The sequence below is a fragment of the Populus nigra genome, chromosome 3 (assembly GCF_951802175.1).
Source record: "Populus nigra chromosome 3, ddPopNigr1.1, whole genome shotgun sequence".
Taxonomy (NCBI): Eukaryota; Viridiplantae; Streptophyta; class Magnoliopsida; order Malpighiales; family Salicaceae; genus Populus; species Populus nigra.
The window spans coordinates 22,785,548-22,798,912 of NC_084854.1; the positions used below are offsets into that span (position 1 = coordinate 22,785,548).

Consider the following 13,365-nt stretch of genomic DNA (forward strand, 5'->3'; position numbering starts at 1 on the left):
CCTGACAGCCTGCCTGATAATAGAGCTCAAATCACTCACAAATGATGCTTGAGAGTTCTTGCACTTTAGTCTTCTTAATGCCCAGCAAATATGCTACAATAAATGGGAACACGCTCGTTCAAAAAACCAGAGTTTGTAGCTACGAGATACTCTTGCATGGGCAAAAGGGGCGAGGTCTGAGGTTGAGTTTCGTTTTTGTCATTTTCATTTTTCTTTTTCTTTTCTTGATAAGCCAAAGTAGATCAATAGAAGACACCATGAAAGCAGAAGAAGCCCCCAAGGCGAAACACGGCATGAAAAGAAGCAGAGCACTGGCTCCCAAACAGAAAGGTGAAGACACTGAACATAAACTAGAACAACAGAAAAATGACAGGGCAAGGTAGCTAAAAAATATACTTGTATCCTTCCATGTGAACCTGCTGCATGCGACAGCCATGGTATAACCTCTGGAGCCATGGCTATTTATATCATAGACTACGATCTATCGAGGACCAACAGTGAAATCCCCAGTGAACATCAAAGCCAAAACTTTGGAAGTTCTGTGCACATGTTACGGATACGGAAGTTTTAAATGTGAAGTTAGAAAATTATTGATTCCTGGGATCCTAGGAAGATGAGATTGTTGGATTACATAATAAAATTGTGTTTAGTATTTTTCAAATAAATAAACTCATGTATGTTAGTTAAAAAAAATTGCTTCTAAGAAAGAATAATTTAGTTATTTTATTGTTGTGCTTTAAAAAATAAAAAGTCAAAAAAATTCTTAGATAACAATTTTAAAGATTTTGCTTTCAAGAATAATTTAGTTATTTTATTATATTAAAAAAAAAACATACATGCTCCATACTCATTCCTATAATGACCAATGAGGCTTACAAAAGGATCCAATTACCTCTAATAGTGATCATTGATTTATTTAGAAAGTATAAAATGGTAATTATACTATTTGTGAATAATGATTTATGTGTAGAAATACAAAGATTTTTTTTAGATATTTCTTATGATAAATAGCTCATGGAGAGATTATTTTGCCAAAAAAAGAAAATCTTTCCTAAAAAAACAAAAAAATATTAGGGATATAATAATTTTTTTCGATCCTTTTTACCACCAATATGGGATATTCATTATTTTTTTAGTTACAAAATATCTCTCACTCGTTAAGTTCTTTTAAAAAAAAAAGTTTTCACATCCATTCATTAAAAAAATATAAAAGTATTTCCTTCCTTGTCAACGAGTACAAGCCTTCAAGCATATGAGAAGTTCATTTTTTAATTACTACGGCGTATTCAACATGGAAAAACTTTTAAAACAATGTTAATGTTGTTGTTTTTTTAGAACATGGTACTGTGGATCTTAACGATTAATCAGACAAACGTACTGTAATTCATCAATGCATTATATGATCAACAATAATGTTAGCAATAAAACATTAATATCATTAGCATTGTTTAAAAAAAAGAGAGCCAGGTGAAAAATAATTTATAAGAATTCCCCCACCAATTATTTCTTACAGCTAGTTCAAAGTAATTACTCTTTTTTTTTTTTCCTAGTCTGTTGAGAACGAAGGACTAGCTTTTCCAACGTTTCTTATTTTTTTTCGAGCTGTAAAGAAGATTCTTTGAGCCTAAAGTTTACAGCATGAGACAAAAGTCTCAAGAGTTTACGCACCAATTCCACTGCTCAATAAGGCATTGATCTCTCCGATTATATTAACAGGTCTTCCATCAAACATGGACGAGAGTGTCCTCTCACAAAGTTTCTTCAGCTCCCTGGTTTTAGCAAGAGCTGCTTCCTGCAATTGAAACACCAACAATTCAGTTTGTTTCCAAAAACAAAACTCCACAGCTAACTTTAATTTTCCTTTCTAAAGAATTTTCACCCAAGAAAAAGATTTGAGTGCATCTGAGAGTCCTTTTTTTCCCTAAATCCAAGGTAAAATCAAGAGGTTCAGTACAGTTATCCAAAGACCGTTCACCAAATACATGCACCAGGATCATATTTTTTCATTATCGTGAAAGTAAACTAGAACGCATCAATGAAAAGAAACAGTACAGGATGTGACTACACGCAAAAGTATAAAGAAATTTATCTTGTAAATTCCCCTGGTGGTTCAGGAGTTGAGGGATCACAATTGCCACCCGAGCAGACTTAGAGAGCATCACTAGTGTGTGTGTGTGTGAAGTTACCACGAGGGATTCCTTTATGGTATCCACTGCTCACCCATACAAAAAATACTATAGAGGAAATGTGGTACGGAATTTTGAAATCTTGCCATGAAAATAACAGTTATGCTTGGGAATCAATCACCGTCAAGGAACAAAGACAAGTGTGGCAAGGACATTTTGTTGGTAGATTCGAGAATGATGAAGTTATGCACGTTACATGTTAAGGATCATGGACCCAAACAAACACTAGATGCATTTTACTTGTTTTATTTTTATTTGGAAGTACGAAAAGAGCAGAAGCGAAAAAATGGAAGGGTTTGTGGAAGGCAATGAGAACTCAAAATAAATAATGGCATGAGAACGACACAAACAGAGCACTTCCCTCATTATGACAATAAATACTCTCTTTTTTTCCTGGAAGCAGAATCAACTTTATTATCCAAGAAAAGCTACCTGCTTTGGCCATGATGAAGATATAGAATTGTGAAGTTCCATGCGTTTAGCAGCCACATCTTTTAACCCCTCTTTTAATTTCAACTCATGATGCTTCTTTGCTTCCAATGTACTCACTAGTCTGTCCAGATATCTGGAATTCAGGATAACACATTAGAATTTAGTATTACAACTTATCATAAAGAAAAATGTGCCTATTTTTTTTATATTATTCTTTGGATGAAAAGAGCAGAGCTTGACCTCAAGACATCACTCCCTCTCCTCTGGAAGAGTACCAGTACACTAAACAGGCATTGGTTAAAAGCATGCCTACTTTTAATACAACACCTATACCTTAAAAGGTACAGCCACAGCCATACATTTAGCAGAAGAAAATCAACACAAGCGGAAAAAAAATGAATTTACCATATATATGAAGACCAGAACAGCCATCTTCAGAAAAGGACCTACAGACCTCCCCACCTCCTTTCCCAGAATACTTAAAAAAAATTCCCATATTGAAATATCTGCTTTCATGGCTACTATACACCAAATGATTGTTTGCAGTGTAGGTCCACTTTCAAATTTTCAAAATTATAAAATGCATTAACAGATTCCTACAGCCTAATAACAAGACAAACAATTTCACTGGTTGGGCAGTTGATTACAGAGTTTTGCAATTCTCAAACAGTGACATTCATTACTTGGTATTTTCAAGCCTTTCACCACATGCAATAGGAAGAATTATATAGTGTTCATCACATGCTGACCCACAGTATCTTTTTCAAGTTTCAACACAATAGGAAATTCCACTCAGCTTATCTCGTACATCCACTCTTCTACTTTTGCAAAACTATCATACACAAATTCTTTTGCAAACTTTGTTTAAATGAGTAAAAGGACAAAATAACACTTGCCAAGCTGTAAATGATAAAACCGGCTAACATTATCTATTAGTACCTTTTAGAGTTAAGAAGCATAATCAAGTCTCTTGTTTTCCCATTTGTCAGTAAAGAAATGGCCAAAGAAACATTAGATGACATTGTATCAATAGCATCAGGAGTATACTGCTGCAGCACCAAGGGAGCAACCGACTGGACTTGATGTTGCAAAGACATGGTCTCTTCATTACTCAACTCTGCCAATCTTTGACTCAAAAATGCTTTTATCTAAAATGAATCATTAATAGCAAATATCAACAATTAATCTAAAAGTTGTAATCTAATTTAAAATATAAGTAGAAACCAGTGAGTTCCTCAGGGCTTTGTTAATGCTGGATCATCCATCTTAGTTCTCAAAGAGGAAGATACAAAATATTTACCAATACAAAAGAAATTACTTCAGTAGCATTATCCAAACTGGCCTTACAATATGAAAAATTAGCCTATACCTCGTATAAATCGTCAAGAATTTTATTCCGATATTCTGTATCCAAAAGCTGGCTCCTGCCTTCCTTCATTCCCGGGGTGTGAGTTATGGTATCTAGAACATATGTCTGATTTTCCAAACCCATGTCTACCAAATTAGTGTCATTGATTGCATCAACTTGAGGTGTTTCAACACTAATATCCCAACAAATTTCTGATACAGAAATCTCAGTATGAACATTTTCTTCCTCTTTTTTTAATGGAGTCTCACCAGATTCTACAGCTTCATTTTGTGAAGAGTTCTGCGAGATGTCACTTGCATTTACGATTTCATAAGGACCTAAACCATTACCACCATCATCTGTTTCTTCTACAGTGCCAATATCCCAGTCAATATCAGCACCATCAACAGAAATATCCCAGTCAATATTATTGGCAGCAACATCCATGTCCCCTCTCTCATGGTTTGATTCATCCAAATCCAATTGAATATTTGAAGAATCAAGGATCACAGGGTCAGCACAAACATCCAGAGAAGGAGGATTCCCGCGAATATCTTTCAAGTTCAACAACACTGATCTCAAAGGTTTCTGCAATTTTATGAAATTAATCAACAATAAAATCCAATCTTCATAATAAAAACATAATTCATGCAAAGAAAAGAATGTTGCAATAATCATTCGAAAGAAAAACAAAAGGCTATCATCTTTACATCCTTTTCCGTATGAACATCTTTGACGAAGTTGGAATAGTACTCTATTGCCTGTGACATGGTATCGCTGTTTATAACTTCCAGAATTTTGCTAAATGTGCTTGGAAGTGATTTTGCAGTCTCTAAAAGCTCAACCCTCACATTGTTTCCCTACAGTGAGAAATAACACCACTTAATTCATTAATCACATATATCCATGTCTATACAATTTCGCAACCATTATTGAACAAGGCCAATATCTCACTTGCAATCCAAGCTCTTGACAAGCCTCAACATATTTAGTCGCAGAAAGAGCTGCACTTCTTTTTATATCAGTTTCCTTGCGCTCTAGCTCCGCCAGTAGTTGCTGGATCTTTTGCACCTGCTTTTTCTGATACGGACTTTGCATTCACAAAAATAAAAACCACATTAACAAAAAAGAAAATTCAGAACATTCTTCAACAAAACTATGGAGCCAACCAAACTGGAAGATGGCAAACTTACATTTCATAATTCACATTTTGGATGATTATTTGCGCAGCTTCACCAAGGTAAACATAATCTTTCTCGAAAGAACGCACAATTGCCTCCCAAGCACCCTACAAAAAGATAGCATCATTTCATCAACGGAAATATTAAAAAAAAATTGCACAACGAGAGAGACAGAGAAAGATAACTAACTTACAGCAGCACCTGATAGCCGGCCAAAAATGTTACGGCTTTCTGGATTTGATTTCATAAGAATTTCATAAATATTTTTAGCCTCTAAGTACCCTATCCCTGTAAATAGTGATAGTGGTGTCAATTTAGTAATTATGAACTCAATAAATCTGGACGATACAGATTAACGAAACGAACATAACCTTCAGGGTCTAGGTTTTGGAAATAGGGATCGATTTCTTTGGGGAGTGAAGTGAATTCTTTTGAAATCCGAGCTCTTATTGATGCAATTCGTTTTCTCCAATCGGCGGGGATTCGTTTTCGATCAACAAGCCATTCTTGAGTACAAAAACAACGACGAAATTAATGAAAAACGACAGAGAATGAGAATACGAAATCAAGTAAAGGAGTTGAAATTTTACCTCCGAGACGAGAAAATGAGATGTCGATTGGAAGATTTCGGATGTCATCGGGATTCTGCATTTTTATTTCGGAATTGAATTGTTTTCTCGAGAATTTGTGGAATTGAAATCAAATTCAATTCTTTGTTTCAGTGTTTTGGGTGCAGAGTTGGGTTTTTGATTCTTGAGTGAATGCAGTTTGCGTGCGTGCTATTACAAACGCCAGTCTTCCTGTTTTTTGTTTTGGCCTTTTTGGTACGTTATGTGGTTCCGGGTCGGGTCAAGAATTTGATGGAGCAAACGATGACTGCTCTGAGTGAAATGACTAGAACACTCCTCTAAACTCGATAAATCACAGGCTTCGTCCCCGTCAATTTAAATCGCCAAAAAGTAAAAAATATTTTTTTATACCTTGATGGGAAAAAAAAGTTAGAAAGGAAAGGTAAATGTTTAGAAGGATGGTAATGGTTATTTTTTAAGGTATTTTTTATTTAAAATATATTAAAATAATATTTTTTTTATTTTTAAAAAATTATTTTTGATATTAAAATATTTAAAAATATAAAAAAATGAATTTGAAATAAAAAAATTATTTTTAAAATAAAAAAATAAAGATGAATTAAATTGTTTTGTCAAATGAGAGTTTGCAAGAATGGCCCACGTCTACTATTCAAATTCCATCTTTCATGTTTTAACTTAAAAAAAGGGTAAAAAATTCATAAATTTTTCTATTTTTCTACTATCACACATATTCATACAATATACATTTTTATTGGATAAAATTAAATACAAGACTAAAATATTTATTTTTGTGATAATAACTAATTACTTTGCTCCTACAAAAGAATTGAGTTTGAAGTAAAGGTTATACATAAGAAGCTTTTTTTGTATTTTTTAATACAACTTTTATTTATTTATTTTATTTCGTTGTTTTTTCTCAAATTCATTCTTGAATATTTTTTAATAATTGTTCAAGGTTTTTTTAGACTAACTAAATTGACTTGTTCTTATCAAGACAACTCTCATATAATTTAATTTTAAATTGGAAGGTTTTTTCTATCAATTTCATCCCATCTTTTTTTTCTTTGAATTTGGTTATTAGAATAATAGGTTATCTCTGAACCAACTAAATTGACTGGATAATATCAGAATAGTTTTCACGCAATTGAATTTTAAACTCGAGTTAGACAAAGAGTTAGGTCAAGAATTTTTTTCTGTTAATTTCATTATTTTTCTCCTCTTAATTTCATACTCGAACTATTTTTATCGGTCACCTATATTACTTTTGCACCAAGTTGATTTAGTCATGTCGAGACAAACCTCACATGATTTAATTTTAAACCTGAGTCAGGTAAAGAGATAGGTCAGGAGTTTCAAAACCGACTCAATGAATTATATTTAATAACAATCTCCAATAATTTTTATTATATATATAGTTTTTATTACGTTTAATTTTTTTTTTATCCAACTGATAGCATAGCGCGGCTGTAAACTAATATTAACTATTATCAATTGTAAGAACAAATGTTTTATCAAATCAAATAAGATAATGACAAGGAACAGTTCTCGTTATTGTTTAACCTTTTCTGTTATATATAAGTTTACCATACATTTTAGAAAATATACTATATTTTAACATTAAAGATACTCATCTTTAAAATGTATACTTGCTGGAATGTTGAGATATCTTTGTAAATAAACTAAATCAGACGTTAACACGCCATCTCTTTAAGTTTTAAATTTTATGCGAGGCTATAAGACATCTATTAAACAAACAATTACATAAATAAATAAAGAAAATGAACCGTTATAAGCAAATATTTGACAAGAGGGAGGGTAATCTGGTAAATACGGACTAAGTTAGCTGACGTAGGGACACAAGAAGTAGATGATGAGTAAATTCCGACTCCAGCAAAATCACCATTCTTCTACTCAGTGCAGTCTCCCTCTCCCTCTCTTTTGCTTCTTCGAACAGAACAGCAATCAGAAAGGTTAGTTTCAATTTTTTGAGATCTAATTAGCAAATTAATTACTTCTCCAATTCACTTTTTTCCATCAATTATTAATTTCTCTAGGGTTTAATTTAGTTTCTCAAATCTGATATTGCCTTGCCTGATTTCACTTATCAAGCAGTCTCTATATCATCTGCTTCTCATTTTCTTCTAACTAATAAGTGATTTCAACTGGGTCATCAATTTCTCTTGGAAGATCAATTTTTTTATATATAATGTGGGATTTTCTTGGTTCCGTTAAATGTGGTGGAAAATGCTAACTTTTGATTCTGTTTGTGATTTTGGGTGGGACGCAGTTAGAATATATTAGTGATGGATCCATCAGAAAAGAGGTATTTGGAGGATGATGATACTCCAATGATGAAAACTATCAAGGGTGCGACTATGGGTTTGGTCTCCGGAACTATATGGGGGACTATTGTTGCAACTTGGCATGATGTGCCTCGTGTTGAGAAAAGTGTTGCGCTTCCCGGATTGATAAGAACAATCAAGATGATGGGTAACCATGGCGTGACTTTTGCTGCTATTGGTGGTGTTTACATTGGTGTTGAGCAGCTTGTGCAGCATTATAGGATGAAGAGAGATTTTATTAATGGAGCTGTTGGTGGTTTCGTTGCTGGATCTACCATTCTAGGATTTAAAGGTAAGGATTATTGTTACTTTTTATTGATGCTTTTTTTTATGTTGATTCATTGTTAGAGTTATCAAGCATGACAGTGTGTGGCTTGGTGTGGAAAGCAGTGCATTGAGAAATTTGATCTTATTTTGATGTATTCTATTGACGTTTCTTTTAACTTACCCTGAAGGAAAACTAACTTTTCAAATTTTGAAAACTTGCTTTCTTTCTTGAGAGATTTACTATTACTTTAATGGACACAGTAAAATTATATATGTGCTTTGATCCTACTGGCCATCTTTGTTAATGAAGCAAATGAGTGGTAAAAGATATAGTTTTGCTTCATGTGTGGTGAGTGGTAGAAGACATAATTTTGAGTGGTAGAAGGCATAATTTTGCTTCACGTGTGGTGAGTGGTAGAAAACATATCAAGTGTAGTGTGTTTTAAGCTGGAAAATGCCTTTGATTAGCTAATGGGGAAACTGCTACAGAATGGAACTTAAGTTGATTAGAATGAACATACGGGCATCCTGGTACACTAGTAACTTCATGCATCATTGCCCCATTGTAACTTTTTGAGGTGTTTTCATTTCGCATACTGGATAATTGTGAACTTTTATGTTCCAGAGGAAAAACACTTTTATGTTCCAGAGGAAAAACATTTGTTTTCTTGAGCTATGGTTTCTTTGTTTGTCACTTGCATAATCCGGTGTTTATAGTGCAACCAATTAGAAATGCCTGCATATAGGACCTAGTACTTATGGAGGATGCAAATTGGTGGATCTGAAGCTTCATCTATCTAGAGGGGATCTGAAAGGGAACTAAATATAGTATAGGATGCTGTAAACTGATCTAGAGTTGAGGTTCTGTGATTTTGGTTTGAGAGTTGACAAAATGGAGCTGTGGGTGGTTTGTTTGCAAGAGCTCCTGTACAGGGCTTCAAAGGTGAGGGTTTTTGTGTGTTATTTTTAACTGTCTTTGTTAGCGTCATTGAGCTTGGTTGCAAGTGCTTCCTGTGGAAAGTATTACTTAGGAAATTCAATTGTGTATTGATATATTTGATCAATATTTCAGTCCAACTTGTTGGGTAGCAAAACTTACTCTTCAAAATTTCTAAGCTTGCTTTATTTATTTATTTATCGAGAGCTTTCTTTTATTTTGAGAGTGGCGAGGGAGTCATATTCATAATTCTACTGACTACTCTCAAAGAAGATAAAAGGGTTCTATAAAAATCTTATATGGTGTAATTAGTGGATGAAAAGGTTGCTATTTAAAGTTTAGTGACTGAAAAATATGTTTCCTAAGCAGCTTAAACATGTCTTTGATTTGTTAGGCAAGCTATTTCATCCTGGAATTTTATGCTGGTTGTAGTAACCATGCTGTGTATCCTAGTTGGTGTTGCAAAGGCGAAAGATGCTAAAAAGCGCCAAGCCTGAAAGATGCCTGAGGCACACGCCCGAATGAACCAAGGCGCTCAACCTGTATGATATACAATATTATATATGATATAACTTAGTAGAAATTTCGGCAGCATAACAGAAGAGAGAGAAGGAATAACATGGGGAGAGAGAGAGAGAGAGAAATTAAGAAACAAAAAGATGAGATGACAGAAGAAAAAAAGTTAAAGGAATGCCTCTGTTGCTCTTCAGTTTACACTCTTGACTCTTCTCTCTTCTTCTCTGGTGGTGTTTCACGTTTGTTTCTGTTCTTCTTGTTTCAACTTTCTCATATGTTTCTCTTCTTTAACTTTCACGTCTTCTCTTCTTTTTTTTTACCGTAATCTATGTTTTTTACAAAAAATACCCTTAAACTTTTTTCTTGTATAAGACCAGAAAAAAGAGACAAACAAGACAAAACATAAGTCCTTTTTTTATAAAAAAACAGAAATTGAAGAGACGCCTCTTCAAATCAATCCTTAGTGTCAAATAATTTTCTCATTAGGCAACGCCTTTATCGCCTGCCTCCCATGCATAGGTGCTCACCTAGGCGGCGCCTTTTCAAACTTATCGCCTCGTGCTAAGAAAGGTGCCTTGGCCTCACCTCCTGCGCTTAAGCGAGCACCTTGTGACAACACTGATCCTAGTAACCTTGTCCCTTAAGCATTATTGGTACATATTATCCTTTTGAGGCATTTATTTCCATGTACTGGATAAAGAACTTTTATGTTTCAGTTTCCATGTACTGTATGAAGCAGAACTTTTATGTTTCAGAGAAAACAATTAATTTGTTATGAGGTTTCCTTGTTAGTCACTTGCTTAATCCTTGAGTTTATAGTGTGAGCCATTATAAATGACCATATATATCCTATAGAATCTCATATTTGTGGAGTGGATGTGGGTGGATTGATCCAGGGCTTCATTAATCCGATGGGGATTTAAAATGGAATAACCTAGAGTTGGATATTAAAAACTAGATCTTAGTATTGAAGTTTTGTGTATTTGTTTGAGGCTTTTTAACCTCTATGAACCTGACAAATCTAGTTATTAATCAACCTTAATCTTTTTATTGATTCAGTTTATTACAAGAAATTTTTTGTGGTGGTCATACATTCTCAATATTGGCCTTTTAACCTTGTGAATTTGTCAATGGTGGCAATCAGTAAACTGGAGACAGCAATAACGAAATTCTAATGTTTTTCTTTTCCATTATTTATACCATCTCTAGATTTGCACAAATTAGTGTATTCTTAATCAGCGGTACGGTTATCCTTCCTGAATTCATGTGCTTGAGAAAAGCAATTGATTTTCTGTCTTTTCTCAGAATTTTGGAAAATGAAAGGTGAAACAATAATGCTGATAAATTCTAGATGGGATGGAAGACTGTCTTAGGGAAATGGATATGAGGCTAATAGGTTAGCAGATCAGAATTCCCAGGTTTCTTGGTTCATGTTAGGGAGAAAATATCTGATCTGAAGAAAAAACACTTGTAAAAGTCATATCTTCAAACATCAGAAGCAGTTGATCCTTCAAATCCACTGACATTTTGTTTTGTTAAGTTTATCGTGAGTCCAAGAGATAAAAGATATTAGCTAATCTTTGACAGCCCCCTCATTACTTCCAACCTTAGAGATTTTGAAGGCTGGCGTGTATATTGTATGCACATGCATGTGCCTTCGATAAATGGGAGGGATTGGGAGAGATCATAATATTAAATTTTAAAATTCATGTTAAATTTTGCAATCTCTTTCTCTTCTTGTGGTCTTATATTATGAACTCATGTCTGAATGATGTTTTTTTTTCCTCCCATTTCTTGGTCTTAAATTATACGATTTCAAAGAGCATACAAGTTAAGTTACCTGTTCATGGTCCATGCTGGTCTTTTTTAGCACATGATTGATTTTCTGCTGCATGCTAACCATGTCTGTTCTGTCCTCCTGTTGTGTTGAACTGTTAGGGTAGCTACTTGATGTGATTGATTTGTTACCTGTTTGCAGGAAGAAACATAAAAAATGCTATTGCTGCTGGAGCAGCACTTGCTGTTACTTCTGCAATCATTGATGCTGGAGGTCAAACCACAAGAATGGACACTGGCAAGGAGTATTATCCTTACACTACCAAGAAAAGATCCGCTGTTGAGGGATAGTTTTTCAGCACTGTTGGTAAAAATGAAGATATTGGCAGGTTGATGGGAGAGCAGTTATAGATGTATGCTGAATTGCCTGTATGTTTTCGGAGATGAAATCATACTCGTGGATCTTCTTTTCTTGAATTTTACCTTTTAGGTCTGGATGGATGTTTGAATAAACATGTTTCGGCAGTTTAGTCATCTGTTACATGATTATTTTTTTCCCAGTTTGAGACAACTGCTTTTGTCATTAACCAAATTGAAACAGATACAACAATAATGGTTAAGCTACTTCTGAAAAGTGGTAGAGGTGTGATTTACATAATCATCTTTCCCATTATGCAAACGTAGCAAAAACCTGGGAGTTTTTTTATTCAAATTATGTGATTTCTTATGGAGTACAGTTTCCATCAGACTAGATATTCATAATTTTGTCCGAGAGCCATCAAAACAGTACATGATCGATAGTTGGATACAAAAGGCGAACTTGTATCTTTTAATTGATCCTTTCTACAGTTTTTCGTTGATTCCAGATTCAAACAACCTGAATCATCAGTACATAGCTTTTTTAAACTACAAGCAGCAGAATCTTACAATTTACATGATTCAAAATAGAGAGTTCAAACTTATTATCTTACTCCATGAACGTTGTACAAGATCGCAAGACGCTGAGAGTGAACAAGACTGCTGATTACAAACGAGAGAACTTCGAATTCACAGGGAAGTGTGGAACTAGAATTGGTGCTCGAGCATCCGATTCAATGAAATTTGACCTGACAGGCTGCCTCGCCGCTCCAAGCACTCCATCACTGGCTACGCGAGAAGGCCGATAAAAGCAGCAACAGATGGACGAGAAGAACCCCATTTCGCCCCTCCCTCTGCGAGTGATGCAAGTAATTTGATTTCACAAACTTTTTGTTGAACTTAAATGACTGGTGCTTAAAGCAAACAACCATTCTTACCCATAAGTTCTCTTAGTCAAGAACTCGTGTCAGTGACTACACCTTAATTTTGACTTAAGACTCAAATGAAGGTTGATTAAAATTATATATAAAAAAAATTATTTAAAATTAATTTTTATTTTATGATTTTGAATTATTTTAATGTATTGATATCAAAAATAAAATTTTAAAAATAAAAAAAATATTATTTTAATATATTTTTTAATAAAAAACACACAACAACTACCGTGTTAATTAAATCTCATGAGTCAAATAACAACTTTGAACTATTTGTAATAACTCCTTTTGGACTATCGTTGTTGATAATTGTTTTTAACAAGTTCGTCGGAACCTAAACCTACCAGTCAATCAGTAAGATAAGTGAAGAATGCAAAGAGAAGTTAAATAAAGAGATCCATATTCAGTGAAAACATGGCAGGAAAAGTTGCAATCATCACTGGAGTATCTTCTGGCATTGGTGAGGTCGGTATTAATCTCATAAATATCTCTAGAGTT

The 13,365-nt window shown here is 34.0% G+C and overlaps 2 protein-coding genes across 2 annotated transcripts; one reads left to right on the plus strand and one right to left on the minus strand.

Annotated features, from left to right (window-relative positions):
- Nucleotides 1–1,375: 1,375 nt before the first annotated feature.
- Nucleotides 1,376–5,983, minus strand: LOC133690074 (CDK5RAP3-like protein). The gene is made up of 10 exons (XM_062110231.1): nt 5,738–5,983; nt 5,519–5,653; nt 5,341–5,435; nt 5,160–5,254; nt 4,921–5,056; nt 4,677–4,826; nt 3,988–4,554; nt 3,558–3,766; nt 2,619–2,751; nt 1,376–1,792 (listed from the first exon to the last, which is right to left on the minus strand). Exons 1-10 carry the CDS (start codon nt 5,796–5,798, stop codon nt 1,661–1,663), a joined length of 1,713 nt encoding a protein of 570 aa, XP_061966215.1. The 5' UTR covers nt 5,799–5,983; the 3' UTR covers nt 1,376–1,660.
- A 1,576-nt stretch (nt 5,984–7,559) lies between these two features.
- Nucleotides 7,560–12,233, plus strand: LOC133690170 (outer envelope pore protein 16-3, chloroplastic/mitochondrial). Its single transcript, XM_062110387.1, has 3 exons — nt 7,560–7,707; nt 8,025–8,371; nt 11,778–12,233. Exons 2-3 carry the CDS (start codon nt 8,041–8,043, stop codon nt 11,924–11,926), a joined length of 480 nt encoding a protein of 159 aa, XP_061966371.1. The 5' UTR covers nt 7,560–7,707; nt 8,025–8,040; the 3' UTR covers nt 11,927–12,233.
- The last annotated feature ends 1,132 nt before the right edge of the window (nt 12,234–13,365 follow it).

Coding starts and splice junctions, on each gene's coding strand:
- LOC133690074 (XM_062110231.1), bottom strand. CDS start 5,798: ATGCAGAATCCCGATGACATCCGAAATCTTCCAATCGACATCTCATTT. Junction 5,057..5,159: donor CAAAATGTGAATTATGAAAT/GTAAGTTTGCCA, acceptor GTGAATGCAAAG/TCCGTATCAGAAAAAGCAGG. Junction 4,555..4,676: donor ATGTTCATACGGAAAAGGAT/GTAAAGATGATA, acceptor ATAAAATTGCAG/AAACCTTTGAGATCAGTGTT.
- LOC133690170 (XM_062110387.1), top strand. CDS start 8,041: ATGGATCCATCAGAAAAGAGGTATTTGGAGGATGATGATACTCCAATG. Junction 8,372..11,777: donor TACCATTCTAGGATTTAAAG/GTAAGGATTATT, acceptor ACCTGTTTGCAG/GAAGAAACATAAAAAATGCT.